The 20,576-nt window shown below is 40.3% G+C and overlaps 1 protein-coding gene and 1 pseudogene across 1 annotated transcript; both read left to right on the top strand.

The window, feature by feature from the left end:
• The first annotated feature begins 869 nt into the window (after positions 1 to 869).
• Positions 870 to 3,035, top strand: LOC133028113 (uncharacterized). Its single transcript, XM_061095309.1, has 5 exons — positions 870 to 929; positions 1,038 to 1,727; positions 2,366 to 2,479; positions 2,790 to 2,833; positions 2,916 to 3,035. Exons 1-5 carry the CDS (start codon positions 872 to 874, stop codon positions 3,033 to 3,035), a joined length of 1,026 nt encoding a protein of 341 aa, XP_060951292.1. The 5' UTR covers positions 870 to 871.
• A 2,613-nt stretch (positions 3,036 to 5,648) lies between these two features.
• On the top strand, positions 5,649 to 18,617 carry LOC133028112 (uncharacterized; annotated as a pseudogene).
• The last annotated feature ends 1,959 nt before the right edge of the window (positions 18,618 to 20,576 follow it).

Here is a 20,576-nt window from a genome sequence, read left to right as displayed (position 1 = left end):
ATGTTAGAATTGTTACCTCCGCTAAGGAGGTTATGTTTTCACCCCTGTCTTGCCTGGTTGGCTGCTTGGGAGAAGGACAGGACATGGGCCAAGAAACAACCCATTCAATTGAGGTGCAGATCTGGACGAAAGGGGCTGATCCAGGATGTTTTCATCACTTCACTTCATTGCCTAAATTGTAGAGTAGTAGTACATTTCAGAATTTATTCTATGATTTTTTGATACCAGGTGGTCCCTGTTGTAACCTGAGCTCCACGGCAAAGGCCCTAATAACCAATCCACATTCCCAGCTGGAGCAGCAAAGGGGACCAGGTCTTTTCTGTTAGAGTCCACCCCCGTGTCAGACGGATCTTCATCGGAAGATTTTTCCAAACTCCTTATCCTCTTTAATTACACATAAATGTGCTGTCTCAATCCTTGGGCTTTGACTTCACCTCTCAGTTTTATTAATATATATCTCTGTCTGATCTTACCTACTGTTTGTTATTTAATCATGTTAGACTATATATTTTTTTTTCACTATTTCTTATCTGTAACTTTTACATCCTTATATTTGTGCTCTTTTGTTTTATTAGAAATATGTTCTATTGTTTTCCCTTTATTCTTAACTTTTAACTTATAAGCTTGTAACTGTGCTTTGAAAGGAGCTATATGAATAAGTGAATAAAGTTGTAGTAGAATTAGTATTATGTACTCAAACAGCTTCAGATGTCTCTCACCCTGTGACTCTTTTTAAAGAACAAAGATTCACATCAAAGGTAGCAGTGATCATGTGATCAGAGTTTGCCCTTCTGGCCAATCAACACAAGTCTATACTTTGAAGAGATGAGAAAGCGTCGGGCTGTTTGTCATTCAACACGACGATTTCAACATGAAGACATCTCCGAAGTTCGTTCTCTACCTGACATGTTTCTTCTTGGGGAAAATGGGTGAGTTGTGTGTTTTTTAAATATTCAGTCAGTCCTGTTGTGGATAACGATTTCATTTCTGTTACATAACATTAACAGATATTTTGCTTTTCTTCTGTTTCTCTTTAGTTCAAATGCATCATTTTATCTTGTCTCATCAAGTTATTGGATTCATATCAGCTGATGTTGGAGACAACTTGACTTTGCAATGTTTCTATGAGAGGGATGACAAAAAAATGTATTGGTACAAACAAACACCAGGACAGAAACCTCGAATTATCTCAGGGACGTACAGAGCCACTAGAAATATTTCAGTAGTGAATGAATTCAAGAAAAATAATCGCCTCACTGTGGAAGCTAATGATGTTGTGAGTCAGCTAAATATATCAGATCTGCAGCTTTCAGACTCAGCTACTTACTACTGTATAAAGAGTCATTTATATGTGTTTGAGTTTATGCAGAGCGTCACTGTCAGTGTGAAAGGTTCAGGGTCTAACATCCAGGCTCTGGTACATCAGTCTGAGAGCATCCAGCCAGGAGGCTCTGTGACTCTCAGCTGTACAGTTCACACTGGGACCTGTGATGGAGAACATGGTGTTTACTGGTTCAAGAACTCTGAAGAACCTCAGCCAGGACTCATTTACACCCACGGAGACAGGAACGATCAGTGTGAGAGGAAACCCGACACACAGACAAACACCTGTGTCTACAACTTGTCAATTGAGAGACTGAACCGTTCTCATGCTGGGACCTACTACTGTGCTGTCGCTGCATGTGGACACATTGTGTTTGGAGACGGGACCAAGCTGGAGTTTGATGGTGAGTTTCTACCATTCATTCATTTAATGAATAGTGACAGTTACGTAAAAAGAGACAGGACTAAACAATTGGCAAAATACCATTTAAAAACAAAATGAAACAGTAACCCAGTTGGTCCTGTCTGAATGTCCCCACTGACGGTGACCCAATAAGGCTTCACCACCAGTGGACGGTGGAGGTCTGCACCTCGACTAAATAGATTTTTTTTATTGATGATTATTATTGTAAATGTTATTAGTGATGATAGTGATGATCATAGTACTGATTTTCATTTACTGTCATTATAAATAATAATTTATTAAGTATTTGTAGAACTTTTCTTCTTTATTTTTTCTCCAAGATTATATTAGTATTACTATTATTATTATTATATCGGTCAGATCATTTTTTTTATAATAAGAACGTTTTAAAAGTGGTCTAAGTATTATTATTATAATATTACTATTTTTATTATAATTATAAATAATATTTGTTATATTCATGTAGCAAAAACACACACACACAAACTGCTTTGTCATTCCGTTCTGTTAACTGTATTCACTGTTCTTGTCCTCTTTGTTTTATTCTGTCAATGTCTTGTCTGTTAAATGAAAATTTCAAAAAGAAGAGACACATTAGTAGAACTTCTCCTGTTGCAGATGAAGTGAACTGGCTGGTGTATTTCCTGAGTGGAGCTTTGGGATTCACCATCAGCCTTTTGCTGGCTGTGTTTCTGTACAAGATAAACAAGAGAAGATGCTGGAGATGTTCAGGTAACCACTCATCTCGAGCTTGTGTTCACTCAATTTGGCTTTTGAGCTAAATAATAATAAGTTTTATTTCACTGACCCTTTCTAGATATGGACACCTTAAAAAATATGATGAATGAATCCATGATTCATGAATTAAAGTTAAGAGAAATGTGTTAAAAGTGGATTAGGAGACGCAAACACCTCAATTCAACACGTACAACACAAGACTAGTTAAGAAGTAAACCCAGGTTAAGAGATAAATGCACCTAACAGGACATATGTGAACACAAGAGTGACTAAGTCTTTGTCTTTGTCTTTGTTTCATAACCAGAGTCTCGTACACAACCATCATCTCCCTCCACAACAAGTGCAGAGGTAAATACAATCTTTTTATCTTTTTTATGTTTTTGTATTTGTTATCAGGAGCCATCTTGATGTACTTATATGTTGTTTCCAGGGCAACCAACATGCAGATGATCTCCATTACGCTGCAGTAAATGTGAACGTGGCCAGCAGATCAAGACGACAGAGGGACAACACAAACGATGAATGTGTGTACTCAAGTGTTAAACTGTAGAATTGTGTTTTTTAGAACGACCTATGTTTGAGATGAGGGATTTCTCAGTCTTTCTTGAGAGATGGAGCATGATTCTTGTTTGTAATCCTTTTTTAACCTCTGATTGTAAATTTGGCTTTTTTTGTGATTAATGATATAAAACAACTTATGATGTTATTACACTTTTATGGTTAGACAATGTGTGTGTGTGTGTGTGGGGGGGGGGCAATGTTAGGACAGTTGCTGTTGGTCTTTGATGGAATGACACTTTGACGATGACATATGGAAAACAATGATTCAACTTCTTGTAATGAAAGTCCAATGAAGGGTATTACCCATATAGCATGGACCTAAATATGTTTACACCCTCACATTATGGGAACAAAACATGAGTCCAGAAAATGTAAATCATAAAATTTCGAGTGTTTTAAACTTTGGTTGAGGACAGGGTAAAGGTTGGAGTTATAGACAGGTCACTGTAACATCCTCTGAAGTCATGGAGACATGTTGCAGAACACATCCAACACTTGAAGATTGAATTTTATATTTTTAATAGTAGTAGTAGGCCTCTCTTTTATTTTGTTTTATTTTATTTAGATACTGATTCTAAAGAACCGAGGGGAAGTATCTGGTTTTGACGCCCCTTTTAGTTGTTGGTCCAGATCTTCCCATGTTTTCTGTTTTTGTCGGGCCTCTACACTCTATCATATAAATATAACATTTGTTTAAACTTTGGTTTTGTGAATAAATTCCGGTTAAATCTTGCGTGTCGTCCTCTGTGATATGTTGCGGCCACTGGACTGAACCAAATTTTAATTTATGTTGTTGTTTTGGCCGTAACACCGTTACATCATTGACATCATTAATGCTCTTACGTTTCACACACACACACACACACACACACACACACACACACACACACACACACACACACACACACACACACACACACACACACACACACACACACACACACACACACATGCACACGCACAAGCACACGCGCACACACACACACACACACACACAGCTTCTCACTCCCTCTCCGTTACACATGTTCACAGACACACACACACTTATAGTCGATTGTTGTCTTGTGTTTGTCAGAGTCAACTACCAATGGCTTCATTGGGAGATGGTTTGAGTAGATGATACATTCTTCTTTACTTTCATGACTTGTCCCTATAATAAGTGCTGGGACAGCAAAGTATGAAATTAATTCATTGGTATCGGTTTCACTGTTTCCTGGAAGCTTCGTCTATGATCCCATATGGTCTAGCGGTTAGCGTTCCAGGTTTTAGCCTCCAGCACATATCCATAACTAACATCAAACGGATGCAAGAAATGACTTACCCTATATCCTTTAAGAGAATTATGTTTTTAAAGATCTGATTGGCCGTGTGGATTCACTGCTACATGTGATGCTCCAGTGGAGGCCATGCAGGTACAACAGTGCTCAGAGGTGTCAGTAGGTGATGACACAAAAAATGTCCCTTCTTGTTTCCTTTTTGTTTCAATGCTGGTTTCCTTTTGCCTGAGTATTATATTTACATATGTGCTTATATTTTGTATAATTGATTTTTTTAATGGGAATAAGTAACATTGTTTTGCTATATTTGCAAACTCTTGAAATAAAAAGTAAAACTGTGCGATGTTTCCCTCATATTGATCATAACAACTTTTCCATATGCTGATTAAGTCGTGTCAGGGTTTCATGTGTAAGGTTTCTTGGTAGAGCTTGGACCCAATAGCACAGCTGCAGACAGAGTTCAGTTCTCAAAAAGAAGTGGTCTGTGTTTATTACCTGGCAGGGTTCGGTTCATAGGGAGTCAAAATCATCAGACAAAAGTATCTGAAACGTGAGGCAAAAACCAGGTCAAACAATCCAGGCAAACGTGGTCGAGAAAACATGAGACGAGACAAGTCTTGGTGAGAACGCTGCGTGCAATATGACACAAACTGGCCCTGGACAAGAGGAAGACACAAACCTTATATACAGAAAGACATCAGCTAAACTACACACAGGTGAAACACATTAGGGAGGGGAAGCCAATATGTGAGACACACGGGGGGGGGGGGTGAAGCTGCCTAAAGGCAACAGAGACAAGCGTGAGTATTAAAATAAAACCTAAAGTGACATTGAACATGCAACAGGAAATGGTTGTGTGTGTGAGTGTAACCATGACACCATGTTGGCAGGAGGCGGAATAAATAGTGATTGGGCAAAGCAGGTATATGTGTGAATTAAAAAGATAGAAGTAGATTTACTGTGTAAACATGTGGAGCCAAATCCAGGCCAAAATGTTTGATCTTGAACTTTGAAAAGTAATTTGCTTTTAAAAGTTTGTCTGGGTTAAATATTTTTTTATATTAACTATTAACTTGTAACCTTGTGACTGTGCTTTGAAAAATGCAATATGAAAAATTGAATATAATTGTACTAATAGTAGTTTCATGTACTCTAACTGCTTCAGATGTCTCTCACCATGTCATTCTTTCAGAGAAAAATATTCATATCAGAGGAAGCAGTGATCATGTGATCAGTGTTGCCCTTCTGGCCAATCAACACGAGTCTTTACTCTGAAGAGAGAAGAAAGTGTCGGGCTGTTTGTCATTCAACACGACGATTTCACCATGAAGACATCTCCGAAGTTTGTTCTCTACCTGACATGTTTCTTCTTTGGGAAAATGGGTGAGTTGTGTGTATTTTAAATATTCAGTCAGTCCTGATGCTGATTACGATTTCATTTCTGTCACATAACATTAACAGTTATTATGCTTTTCTCTATAGTTCAGATGCATCATTTTATCTTGACTGCTCAAGACAGTGGATTTAAATCAGTTGATGTTGGAGACAGCTTGACTTTGCAGTGTTTCTTTGAGAGGGATGACCATAGAATTTATTGGTACAAACACAAACCAGGACAGAAACCTCGAATTATCTCAATGACGTAAAAATTCTCTAAAGATTTTCCGTTATTGAATGAATTCAAGAACAATTCCCGCTTCACTGTGGAAACTATTGATGATAAGAGTCACCTAAAAATCTCAGATTTGCAGCTTTCAGACACAGCTACTTACTACTGTTCAAAGAGTAATACATTTAAGTTTGAGTGTATGCAGAGCATCACTGTCAGTGTGAAAGGTTCAGGGTCTAACATCCAGGCTCTGGTGCATCAGTCTGAGAGCATCCAGCCAGGAGGCTCTGTGACTCTCAGCTGTACAGTTCACACTGGGACCTGTGATGGAGAACACAGTGTTTACTGGTTCAAGAGCTCTGAAGAACCTCAGCCAGGACTCATTTACACCCACGGAGACAGGAACCATCAGTGTGAGAGGAAACCCAACACACAGACACACACCTGTGTCTACAACTTGTCAATGGAGAGACTGAACCGTTCTCATGCTGGGACCTACTACTGTGCTGTCGCTGCATGTGGACACATTGTGTTTGGAGACGGGAACAAGCTGGAGTTTGATGGTGAGTCTCACATGATGAACAGTGATCACTACTCCTTAAGTTAAAAGTGTGTGACGTCTCCTGTCCTCTGGCTCTCTGCAGATGAGGTGGACTGGCTGGTGGTTTTCTTGAGTGCGACCTCTGCAATCACCACCCTGCTGAGTGTTCTATTGGCTTTCTCAATATGCATGATGAGGGTTACAGGAAAATGCTACTATCTGTTCCTCATGATCCCAGTGATCATTATATGACATTAAAAAGTCCTTCTGTCTTTTCAGATCCACGTGCTCCATCCTCCAAAATAAATGCAAAGGTAAAGATGAGCTGTTGTGTTACTGTTCAAACACTTGTGCACATTATCTGTCATGGCCAACAACATGACTGACTGTTTCTCATGCACAGGATGAGCAGAATGCAGACGACCCCTGCTACATTGCTCACAGGGAGATACAGATGAACAGATCCAAAGAACAGAGGGATGATACCTGGAGTGAATGTGTGTACTTGAGTGTGAGGCAGTAGAGCTGGACAACTTCTGTATTTGTCTCTGTTTTTAATCACCACATTATGTCTTTACTGACATCAGAACAGTCTTGTAAATTTGATTTATACCTCTTTGTGAAACATGTAAAGCTTCAGTTTGCTATCATCTAAATAAAACAAGTTTGATTGTACTTGGGCATGACTCATTTCTTCTGTGTCTGTGCATTCAAAGTAGTGCAGGTAACAGTGGACATCGTGCATCCTGCTGAAGCCTGAGCTTTCTCATGAAGCAAAGCTTTCATTATTCACAGACCACAGCTATCTGTTGGGAACATGGTGAACACGTCACATACAAGCAGTTTTTTGTAATTTACTTGTGGCCAGAAGTGTTAACACAACCTTGTGCACCAACCAAAAGTATTATCTGTAATGAGGCGGGGTCATTTGATACTAACTCCACCTTTCTGAAGTGAGGACGTTGGGGGCCTCAGGGATCTCAGAGATGCATATCTCAAAGCCTCAATATAGGTGACCACATGTCACATACAAGCAGTTTTTTGTTGTTTACTAGTGTTAACACAACCCAGTGTACCTACCAAACATGTTATCTCCTAAAGGGGGCGCAGTAATTTGATGCTATCTTCACCTTTCTGAAGTGAGGACGTTGGGGGCCGCAGGGATCTCAGAGATGCATATCTCAAAACCTCAATAGAGGTGTGCAGTGCTAAAGCAAGAACGGGAAAAAAAAACAGATCTATAACTTCCTCAAACCAAAAACATGAACGGAGGGTGAAGCCTTTAAACTGGCCACTTCTCAGTGTTTGGCTTTTGCTCTGACTCTCTGTGGTGGATAAGGGGAGAGCACTGTGACTGTGAGCAGGTTTCCGCTGGTGGAAAATGAAGTCCTGTCGCTCAAACACAGGAAGACTGAAGTGCTAAACAAAGAGAGGTCATTTTTACAACAAATGCTGTGTGCAACAAGTGGAAAGACAAAGCCATAACAGAGCAAACTGAAAGAGTTTGCAATGAAATGTAATAATCAGAGATGGGAAGTATGGACAACAACACAGAAAAGATGATTCCTCTGTTGTGTAGCTATCAGTGAATATCGAGCACATCATACGTAACACAGAGTAAAAACATGAAACCAACAAGAGAGGGAGAACAACTAGACTGTATTTGTTCTATAAGTTTGTAAATAACCCAATTTATGTTCCTGCTATTATTGTTTTTTATACAACTGATTACTTATATATGGTATTTATTTATTTATTTTTAAGTACAGCGTTTATTTAGGTTGCCGTCATGTCTTATGCTGAGCTGAATTACTCAGCCTTTATTTTGAAAAGTTGTCTGAAGCTCTTGAAATAGCCGACATGTACAGTCTGAATAAATAACCAGTAAATAATTCAAACTTATAAATCAATCACACAGGTGACAGTAATACAGCAAATTCACACTACAAATCACACTGACTGTAAATTTGGCGCAAAAAATTGAATCTGCTTGATCATGGATGCACAACAGCTTCATTGCATCACAAGCGAACAGCTCACTCTAAACAAGCATGTAAGAGGTGTAAGAGGCAGCAAGAGAAAAGTTCTCAGACCCTCTCGTTTGTTTGTTTCTCTGCGGTTTGAAACAGGATGTCCCCAGATCAGTAGCTTGAGGTTGGTTTGTTCACTGCACCGCGAGGGAGGGTTAACAATCTGTAATCCATTTAAAGGCAAATTCCACCAACTGCACAGATCTAATCAAACGTCAGTTTTTCTGCGTCATGTGCATGCAGAATGTCTTCTCCACCATGATGATGTCACCTGGGTTTTCTCATGTTTGGTTTCTCCAGTGGGTTTGAAGAAGTGATCAGCTCACATTGGTCGCTGTGAAGCAGCTTGGCGTCACGTGGCTGAAACAGAGAACAGGGACGACCACCTGAGGAGCCTCATGCACGATGCTGCTTGAAGCTTCTACTTGTGATGTGACTTCATGTGGGGAAGAAATATGTTTATAAAGTCTGAATTAAACCGTTGGTTTTCTCTTCTCAAGGAGTTGTTGTCACAGATGGAAATAAATAATTGAAAAATGTCAAACTTCTGTGGGGGGTTTTCTTGCTCAACCACTTTGACAGATTGTAATAAATCTGAAAATTTTACCCCTCACCTCACCCTCCCCTTCCGAACATGAAAGAGAACCTGTGGATGCTTCTGTTCTAAAAACTCAAACAGTGTTTAGTTTGTCCAGTCTGGGCTACAGTAAAAACATGGTAGCCTCCGTAGAGAGGACCCAATCCTGATAGTATTCAAAGTATTTGAATATAAAGGACCCATTCTAGGATAAATAAATTAACTATTAGAACAATTTAGATGAAACACACGAGTGGAAACAAAACGTAAAAATTAGGTTGCAGCTGATTGGCTGTTAAGAGGGTCAGTCTACGTGACACTTTAAACATCTGTCAGGACCTCGGCAGGACGTGAATCATTCCACTCCACCAAGTTGTGATTTACTTTAATTTGCTCCAATCTAATAAATGTGAAATATCTCCAGATGATGACTGGACAAAGGCCAACAGTCATGTATAGAATCGTATGTGTAGTGTTCATATATAAGTAGTTTATGATGTCATATGATGAGTGACATCATCAAGAAGTCTTAGATGGAAAAATCATTTATGATCATATGATAGGTATCTTATCATCATGATGTCAATATGAAGCCAAAAAAAAAAGTCATATTTTGTGCTGTAATGTTTTAACTTTTGCAACCAGTAACAGTTGAGTCACATATATATATTCTGAATCTTTTTTTTCATTACGGACTATTTTACTGATTCTCATAAAAAAAAGACGTTTTTCTCACAATATAACAACTTTATTTTCATAAAGTTAAGACTTTTTTACTGTCGACAATTTAAATGAAAGTTACTCTTAAACTGACATCACCATGAAAACTGTTTGGCAAATGGAAACCTTCTTAAAAAGTGCAGGGATGAGGAAAGTGGATAATATATAATCAAATCCTGTGTAACATTCATCAAATACATGATGACAGTCCTGTGTATTGTCAGCCTGTTCCCCGCCTCTTTACACTGAGACCACTTGTCTTTGAAACACAGTTCAGTGACGAACATTACAGCAGTGCTGTCGCACCATGCGCACGACAATGAACTTCACCCTCCTGTCAGCTATACTCTGTATCCTCAGTAAGTACATCTATTTGTTCTCAATATATCAACTGCCAACCTTAATGATTTTTAATGGTTTTGATCTATTGTGTTGACTTAGTTTTAGTTTCCTTCATCCACTTTGTTATTAGGCCTCTTTTGCAGTATCTGTGGGACCTAGTGTTTAGACAAAACAGCGGTTAGCCTAATACTGATAGAGAGACACTCCACAAATTGACTCATGCTATGAAGCCATCTTGACTTTGAAGGCTTATAATACTCCTTTCTCCCCCGATGCATCAGGCAACATGATAATTAATATTCTGACATCATCCGTCTCCAGAAAAAACTTCACCCTGCAAGATTTCCATTGAAACAACATCTCTAGCCAAACGGAAAAATGTCAGAATCTTGTTTGTTTCAGGTTGGATCTCTGTCTCACGTTGTGAATTTCACGTTGTGGAGGTCCAAACCGGTGAAGAGGTCACGCTGCTGTGTACCAACTACACCAGTTCCCCCTCTCACATATCATGGTTCAGACTGGATAACGGATCCAACACCAGCCTCATCTCCTCCATGCTCTCCCATGACAAAGTTGCATCGTACTTCGATGGGTTTCAAGAAGAAAAGTTCATCATGACGTCCAACATCAGTAACGTCTTTCTCCAAATCAAACAAGTGGATTTATCTGACTCTGGACTCTATATATGTGGCTATAACTCGGGAACCGACTCCAGAAAATCCCCAGCAGTTTACAGTGCAACGTATTTAAAGCTTAAAGGTAAGATCGCTGCAGAGTTTTGTCTTTGTTTTGTTATAGGGGAAATGGATTTTTTGCTTTAAATAGACTTTAAAGAGCTGGTCTGAACTAAACTACTACTTAGTTCCTGCAAAAAGAAGCCAAAGCGTCTTGATCGCCACCTAGTGGCTGGCTGCCATATAGGTCGTAATCTTTGATTCCTCCGTGTTAGTGGATGGAACTGGGAGCAAACTGAAAAGTTAAAATACACATCAAATTATATTTTCCTGTTTGTTTTGTACAACGTTAGTAGTTGATAAGACAATTATTACATGTTTAGATCTTAAGAAATGTAATCTCTGCTGAAGACTTTGTGATGGTGATGGCATTTGTCTGCACCATAGACTGTATAAAAAGATGACGACGTGACACAACCCTGAAAGTTAAGCCAAAGCCCCCTCCGTGATAATGATAGCAGTTGTTATCACACTGATGTATGCTCAAGTGTTTTGTTATTTGTTGTCTAATGCTTTAAAGACGCGGTGAAAGTAAAGTGAAAAAATGTATCTTTCTTGTAGAAAAGTCTGATGAACAAGCAAATCTGATCATCGAGATCCTCATGGGCGGTCTGATTATCGTCCTCATTATAATCATCTTCGCTCTAGTTCTTAAAATCTGGAAACTTCATACAGGTATTTATGTGTTTTTATTCCAACTTTGCCTATACAAAGCTCCCTGACTCCTGACCAGATGTGTTGTTTCTGTCATTTAGCACATAAAGAGGCACAGGATCCACAAGACAGTAAGGTAATCAAACTTGAACCATAGATTAACATTGATCCAAGTCTTTCCGTCATCAAAGAGTGGTTTCATGGAATGCCACACAGAGAGCTCAGTGTTATATAAGTCATTGAATACTTCCATTTACAGAATGTGGGCTCTGATGACCTGAACTACGCAGGACTGAGTTTCCTTCCAAGAGCAGAGCGGAGCAGAAGGCCTGCTAGAGAGAGAGAGCCGGAGCCTAATGTTGTCTACGCCACCACCATGCACTCAAGAAACCACCGGAACTGAAGCTCAGAGAGGAACTGAGGTGTTGTCGTCAGTCTGCTTTTGGGCTTTTGTGCTGTTTGTGGATGGGAGCAGTTGCCATCACTGTGACAAGATGTTGTGAAAAATAATTGTGATATCTGTGCCACAATTTTAAATCTTACTTAAAGTGAAGTCTTTATCTTCTCATTGTACATGTGTATCTTGATGCAAAAGTAAAACGGCAAAAGACTGGAAAAGGTGTTGATGACTGTCCAGAGTTTTGTTTTAGTCACGACCTCCGGGGGATGTCCGGAGAATGGGGGCCGGACTTTCTGCAGTGTTTGCCTTTCATACATGAACAAAACAGCAGGAGATTTTCCGCTCATATTGTATATCAAGCAGTATTGTTGTAATCATAATCCACCACCACTATCTAATATCAGGGTCCCCCTTTACGATCACGATCCATCACCAAGATCAGATGCCACCATGAAACACATCTTCAATTAAATTAAAATGTATTACCACCATCACCCAGATGGAAGTCTGCAGTCTGGTGGAACGTCACTTGTTTGACAGGAAGCGACAGGGTGGTCAAGGGTTTGGGTCAAAGGTTGACTCTGACTAATTCACTGCTACAGAGTCGTTTCAGAAATACAACAGCTACTGTGTCACTATTGGTGCCATTTGCTTCAGCCCCTCCGACACCCCAGCACCGACCTGTAGGTTATGATTGTTTGTTCATCACTTCCATCATATCTAGGTAATCATATCTGGGGGAGTGATTAAGTCGGAGCCTTTAGTCCTCAAACAATGCCCTGTTCTACTGCTTCAATAAACATTTGAACGCAAGTAGTCAATCAATCAATCAATCAAGTTTTATTTGTATAGCCCACATTCACAAATAACAATTTGTCTCATAGGGCTTTAACATTGTGTGACATCCTCTGTCCTTAACCCTCAACAAGAGTAAGGAAAAACTACTAAAAACCCTTTTCACAGGTAAAAATATGTAGAAACCTCAGAGAGAGCCACATGTGAGGGATCCCTCTCTCAGGACGGACAGAAGTGCAATAGATGTCAGGTGTAAGAAAACATCATCAGGATTTTTAGCAGCATCCATTAGGCTAAACATTTTTCAATACTATGTGTCAGGCAGTCCCGCTGCAATCACAGTCTCTGGCCAGCAGCAAGACCACGATCCAGCATCAGGATGGATCCACTATAATCCACAGTCATTGTCCACCGCCGCCAGTTAGAATCCATTATCAGCTGCCGCCTCGGTCGTGGTCCCTCATCATCCGATGCCAACGCGACAAAGGATCCTCCATTACAACGACGATCAGCTGGCACGATACAGAATCCACCGAACTGGATCCACCATTGCGACCTCCGACACGCGATCCACAATCATAATCCATGGTGCGGCCACAGCTGTGGCCCTGCATCCGCGGGCGCTAAGGCACAGAAACTCCGGGAAAGGGGTCAAGTTAGTAACATGTACTGATCAGATAAGAATTATCTTGATGTGATAAATATGGAGAAAAGGAAGGAGAAGCAGGAAAGAGAAGCTCCGTGTGTCTTGTGTCATAAATTCCCTGTGCGTCTTAGCATCATCAGGGGTTTTTGCCATTTAATCAAATTTGGAACATCGCACAAATTAGCTCTAACTATAAGCTTTATAAAAAAGGAAGGTTTTGAGTCTACTTTTAAACGAACAGAGCGTGTCTGCCTCCCTAACTGAAAGTGAGAGATTATTCCACAGCAGTGGGGCTTGATGGCTAAAAGCTCTGGCTCCTACTCTACTTTTAGAGACTTTAGGGACAACAAGTAAACCTGAGTTCTGGGATCGGAGTGCTCTAGTAGGTTGATATGGAACTAACATCTCTTTAAGGTAAAGAGGTGCCATATCATTAAGGGCCTTGAAGGTGAGGAGGAGAATTTTAAATTCTATTCTAGATTTAACAGGAAGCCAGTGTAGCGATGCTAATACTGGAGAAATGTGCTCTCTTTTCTTAGTTCTCGTCAGGACACGTGCTGCGGCATTTTGGACCAGCTGCAGAGTCTTTAACGACTTACTGCTGGAGCCTGATAATAGTGAATTACAGTAGTCCAGTCTCGATGTAACAAAGGCGTGGACTAGTTTTTCTGCATCTTTTTGCGAAAGGACATGTCTGATTTTTGAGATATTACGCAAGTGGAAAAACGCGGTCCTAGAAATTACTTTTAAGTGACTATTAAAGGACAAATCAGGATCGAAGATCACTCCCAAGTTCCTGACTGTGTCATTGGAAGCAAGGGCAATGTCATCTAGCGCAGCTATATCATTAGATAATGTATCTCTAAGGTGTTTAGGGCCGAGTATTATAACCTCTGTTTTATCTGAGTTTAATAAGAGAAAATTGCGGGTCATCCAGGTTTTTATGTCCTTGAGACATGCTCGAAGTTTAGTTAATTGATTACTTTGATCAGGTTTTATTGACAAATATAACTGGGTGTCATCCGCATAACAGTGAAAATTTACCGAGTGTGTCCTGATAATGTTTCCTAGTGGAAGCATATATAATGAGAATAAAATTGGGCCGAGCACAGACCCCTGTGGGACACCATGGTTAACTTTGGTGCGCACCGATGACTCATCATTGATTTGAACGAATTGGGAGCGATCAGCAAAATAAGATTTAAACCAGTTTAAGGCCGTTCCTTTAATGTTAATTAACTGTTTTAGTCTCTCTAATAAAATTTGATGGTCAATTGTGTCGAATGCTGCACTGAGATCTAACAGAACGAGGACAGACACAAGTCCCTGATCTGAAGCTATTAGAAGGTCATTAGTGACTTTTGCCAGGGCTGTCTCTGTGCTATGATTGGTTCTAAACCCAGACTGAAAGTCTTCATATATATTATTTTCCTGGAGAAACTCACACAGCTGATTGGCTACAACTTTTTCTAAGATTTTAGATAGGAAGGGGAGATTAGATATTGGCCTGTAATTTGCTAAAACCTCTGGGTCTAGGGTGGGTTTTTTGAGTAGGGGTTTGATTACAGCTATTTTAAAAGACTGTGGTACATAACCTGATGATAATGACAGATTGATTGTGTTAAGTAACGAATTATCTATTAGGGGCAGAATTTCTTTAAGTAATTTAGTTGGAATCGGATCTAAAATACAGGTTGTTGGTTTAGAACCTGAGACTATTTTGGTAAACTGATCACGGGTGATCAGAGAGAAGCTGTCTAAATAATGGGAAGGATTCTCAGCCGTTTCTGAGATCTCTATTGTTGGGAGGGTATTAGTGCCAATTGAGGGCAGGAGATGATTGATTTTATTTCTAATAGTTAGAATTTTATCATTAAAAAAGGTCATAAAGATATTGCAATTTAGGGATCGAGGAATACTGGGTTCGGTGGAGGTGTGACTCTCTGTCAGCCTGGCTACAGTGCTGAAGAGAAACCTGGGGTTGTTTTTATTCTCTTCTATTAGTTTTGAATAATAGGCAGCTCTTGCTTTGTGGAGAGCCTTTTTATATTCTGTAACACTACTCTTCCAGTCTAGGAGATTTTCAACACTGTTGCTGGAGCGCCACTTCCTTTCTAATTTTCTTGATATTTGTTTCAACTCATGTGTCTTGGAATTATACCACGGAGCTAATTGACTATGTTTTACACATTTCTTTTTTAGAGGCGCTATTGAGTCTAATGTTAATCGTAATGAGTCTGCAGAGCTTTCTACGAGGTGGTCAATCTCAATAGAGCTCGGGTTTTTAAAGAATTTGTTGTTTATGTCGACGGATAATACGGGTTTAAATGTAATCGGAATTATTTCCTTAAATTTAGCTACAGCACTATCAGGTAGACATCTAGAAAATGAGTTTTTTATTAGTGGCATATATTCAGATAGTGAAAAATCGAAGGTTATTAAATTATGGTCTGATAGTACTGGATTGCGCGGAAGTACTGTTAAATGTTCAATTTTGACACCGTATGATAACACAAGGTCAAGTGTGTGGTTACAACAATGAGTAGGTTGATGCACACACTGACTAAAACCAATTGAGTCTAGTATTGAAATAAATGCTACGCTCAGGCTATCTTTATTATTGTCAACATGAATATTAAAGTCACCAACAATAATAATTTTATCTGTCTTTAGGACTAGGTTTGATAAAAACTCAGGGAATTCTGTTAGAAATTCAGTATAAGCCCCAGGAGCACGATAAACTACAGCAAATATGATTGGCTGTTGGTGTTTCCTGGATTGACGTGGAAGATTAAGAACAAGACATTCAAATGAGTTGTAGCTAAGTTTAGGTTTAGGATTAATTGATAGACTGGAGTTAAAAATAGCAGCAACTCCACCTCCTCGCCCGAGTTCCCTGGGAACGTGTGAATTTATATGACTGGGGGGAGTAGATTCATTTAAACTGACATATTCATCAGGATGCAGCCACGTCTCAGTAAGGGACATTACATCTATATTGTAGTCTGAGACTAGTTCATTAACTAAAATAGCCTTTGAGGACAGTGATCTAATGTTTAAAAGACCACATTTGAAAGTCTTAGTTTCCTGTGTTGTTCCAGAGGTTGTGTTAATTTGTATAAGATTATTGTGAGTTCTCGCTCTGTTATTGTTTAATTTAAATAATTGAATCGGACGGTAGACAGAGACAGTCTCTATGCGGTTGGGTGACTGATCCAGAGGGAGCGCAGAGAAGTGTTTAGCACTGCAGCTCTGCTTCCTGGTCCCAACTCTGGGTTGTCATGTGATAGACTTAGTAATATTCTTAGATAAGAGAGCTGCTCCATCCCAAGTGGGATGAACGCCGTCTCTCCTAACAAGACCAGGTTTCCTCCAAAAAGTTTGCCAATTATCTATAAAGCCCACACCGTTTACAGGACACCACCTCGACAGCCAGCGGTTAAAAGAAAACATGCGACTAAACATGTCATCACCTGTAGTGTTAGGGAGAGGGCCAGAGAAAACTACTGTGTCCGACATCGTTTTAGCAAAAGCACACACAGACTCAACATTAACTTTAGTGACCTCCGACATACGAAGCCGGGAGTCGTTGCTGCCGACGTGAATTACGATTTTACTGTATTTACGTTTAGTTTTAGCCAGCAGCTTCAATTTGGATTGGATGTCGCCGGCTCTGGCCCCCGGGATACAATTGACTATGGCCGCTGGTGTCGCTAATCTCACGTTTCTGAGAACCGAGTCGCCAATAACCAGAGTTTGATTCTCAGCGGGTGCGTCGCTGAGTGGAGAAAAACTATTTGAGACGTGAGCTGGTGGGTCTTTAATCGTGGGCTTTCTATGGGTGGTACTATGCCCCCTCCGGACCGTCACCCAGCCACCCTGGGCTCCCGGCTGCTCGGGGCAAGTCGAGGGACTGCTAGCTGAAGCTAAGCTAGGTGGCTTCGCTGCGGCTAGCACGGGCCGGCTAACTATAGCTAACGGGGGTTCTAAGCTGAGGAGCCGAGCTTCTAAGTTGCTAAGCCTCGCCTCCATGTCTACCAACATACTACATTTATTACATTTACCACTACTGTTAATGGAGGCGGAGGAGTAAGTAAACATGAGACACTCGGAGCAGGAGAGAGCGGTGGAGCGAGAGGGAGAGAGAGAACACATCGCTGCTAAAACTATGAGTGTGAGATTTAAACAGAACACAGAGTCACAAAGCACCAGAGAGGAGGGGCTGGTATGTGAGGGTCCTTAACTATATACCGGTGATTTTAGCCGTAGTAGAACAGAAAGACAGTTGTGTTTAGCGGAGGAGCTAATTCAGATAGCGACTACACCACCCGTGTCCCGTGGCAATAACAGGAAGTGACGAAATGACGCAGCACGCTTACCGTAAACACTGGAGAAGATCCCACATCCACCAGCAACCTGTGAAGAAACAACGTCCTCCTCCTCAGACGTGATGAAACAACACAGACCCTGAGTAGTCTGACAGAACTTCATTTAATCCCCTGCGTGTCTTAGACATTGCACATCTGCCACAACTACAGGAAGACTGGCCTTCAACTCGATGCACCATAACCACAAACAACAATGCCTTGGTGTTTCCATGCAGTGACATCAATGGCCCCACCACAGCAGCGTTCTAATTCAGTGACCTTAGCTTAACTTATGTTCTTAAATTGGCTTAATTTACCTTCCACATGAGTCTTAGCAGTTTAGGTTTTCACAGGATCGCATCATTCAGGGATTGAGTTTTCGATGGAAAGATTTAAAATGATGGAACCAACATGCAGACTAGATTAAATACCAAATATGATTCAGTTAAGTTTCAGTTACATGTGTCGCCTAGAAACTGCTGCTGAAATGGTTCAGCTGTCTAAGTTCACTAACCACATCAGAACACTAATTATTCAACGTAAAAATACAATAAAAAAGGTTTACGCCTTACTTAAATGTCAAGCATTGAAAATACTACAGCGCAAACTAGTACTTGATAAGAAAAGTATTATATGTTGACATCTAAAGAAATGTAATCTCTGCTGAAGACTTTGTGATGGTGATAGCATTTGTCTGCACCATAGTTTTTGGAGACGGGACCAAGCTGGAGTTTGATGGTGAGTCTCACGTGATGAATAGTGATCACTACTCCTTAGGTTAAAAGTGTGTGACGTCTCCTGTCCTCTGGCTCTCTGCAGATGAGGTGGACTGGCTGGTGGTTTGCTTGAGTGCGACCTCAGCAATCACCACCCTGCTGAGTGTGTTACTGGCTTTCTCAATATGCATGATGAGGGTTAGGGTTAGGGTTAGGTTTTGAAAAGATATCTCGATGACCCCCCCTGCTTCATCCAACGACTGGGCAGTTTGGAATAGGGAGCCAAAGGCAATGCACTGGCCGACGCTCGTCATTAATACTCTCCATTCTCACATATCCCCTTTTTTTCGAATTGGTTTAAACAGTAGTTTGAATATTGTTCCTTATGTATTTTTAATTTTTAATTTTTAGGTTTTTTGTAAGTTTTAGGTGGTTTTTTGAATAAAAGTAATTATTTATTTGGCATGCCTTGGTTTTTTCTGTTTTTGTTTTGTCCTAAATTGAAGTCTAAGGATTGTATTTTAGTATATTTGTTTTTTTGTTTGTTTGTTTTTGCAAAAATAATTTGGACTATTTTTTATGGCTAATTTGTTTTTCTAGTCCTATATAAAAAGGTGACACATCATCAGTAGTGCACCTCAGGATCATTGGGTGTTTCGGCCATTACCACCAGACACCCTCTCCCGAGGAAGGCCCAGCCAAGGTTGATCAAACCCCGGGGTGTGTCCCGCTAAGTTACAACAGATTCTTGGTTTTGTTTTTTTAAGGAATTTTTAGAGTTTGTTTTTAGGTTTTAGGTATCGGGTTTTAAGGTTTAGGGTTAAGTTTTAAGGTTGGGTGTTAGGTTTTAAGTTTTTTAGATCTTGGCATCGGGTTAAGTGGTTAGGTTTAGGCATAGGAGAAGAAATGGTTAGGTTTAGGATTAAGGTCATGTCTAGGCCTAGGTTTTAAATGGTTAGGGTTAGGTTTAGGAATTTAAGTGGTTAGGTTTAGGTGTAGAGTTCTGAATGGTTAGGGTTAGGATTTAGGATCAGGTCCAGGGTTAGGGTTAGGGTTAGGGTTAGGGTTAGGTTTTGAAAAGATATCTCGATGACCCCCCCTGCTTCATCCAACGACTGGGCAGTTTGGAATAGGGAGCCAAAGGCAATGCACTGGCCGACGCTCGTCATTAATACTCTCCATTCTCACATATCCCCTTTTTATCAAATTGGTTTAAACAGTAGTTTGAATATTGTTCCTTATGTATTTTTAATTTTTAGGTTTTTTGTAAGTTTTAGGTGGTTTTTTGAATAAAAGTAATTATTTATTTGGCATGCCTTGGTTTTTTCTGTTTTTGTTTTGTCTATATTGAAGTCTAAGGATTGTATTTTAGTATATTTGTTTTTTTGTTTGTTTGTTTTTGCAAAAATAATTTGGACTATTTTTTATGGCTAATTTGTTTTTCTAGTCCTATATAAAAAGGTGACATATCATCAGTAGTGCACCTCAGGATCATTGGGTGTTTCGGCCATTACCACCAGACACCCTCTCCCGAGGAAGGCCCAGCCAAGGTTGATCAAACCCCGGGGTGTGTCCCGCTAAGTTTATAATAATCTATTCCTAAGATAATTTTACAACAGATTCTTGGTTTTGTTTTTTTAAGAATTTTTAGAGTTTGTTTTTAGGTTTTAGGTATCGGGTTTTAAGGTTTAGGGTTAAGTGTTAAGGTTGGGTGTTAAGGTTGGGTGTTAAGGTTGGGTGTTAAGGTTGGGTGTTAAGGTTGGGTGTTAAGGTTGGGTGTTAGGGTTATAAGAGTTATCTCGATGACTCCCCCTGCTTCGTCCGACGACTGGGCAGTTTGGGTTAGGGTTAGGGTTAGGGTTAGGTTTGGGTTGGGGTTCAGGGTTCAGGGTTATGACTTATATGCACTGGCCTACTGACCTGCTAGGTTTCATCCGGTTGGGAAGTTGGTTTACGTAAGGTGGTGGTCAAGTTGGGAAGGCTCAGCTCTCTCATCCCGGGGACCAGGGTACGCTCCCCAGGCAGAGCACGTCCTGCAAGGACCATGGGGCAGAGGCAGAGGTGGGTTTGGCTGCTGCCTGGTTTGGTGCAGATGGTGGGCGTCTCTCTGCCTGGTGGAACT

The sequence above is a fragment of the Limanda limanda genome, chromosome 21 (genome assembly GCF_963576545.1).
Source record: "Limanda limanda chromosome 21, fLimLim1.1, whole genome shotgun sequence".
NCBI classification, from domain to species: Eukaryota; Metazoa; Chordata; class Actinopteri; order Pleuronectiformes; family Pleuronectidae; genus Limanda; species Limanda limanda.
The sequence above is the reverse complement of the archived record's forward strand: the minus strand, read 5'-3'. Positions and strand labels throughout refer to the sequence as shown.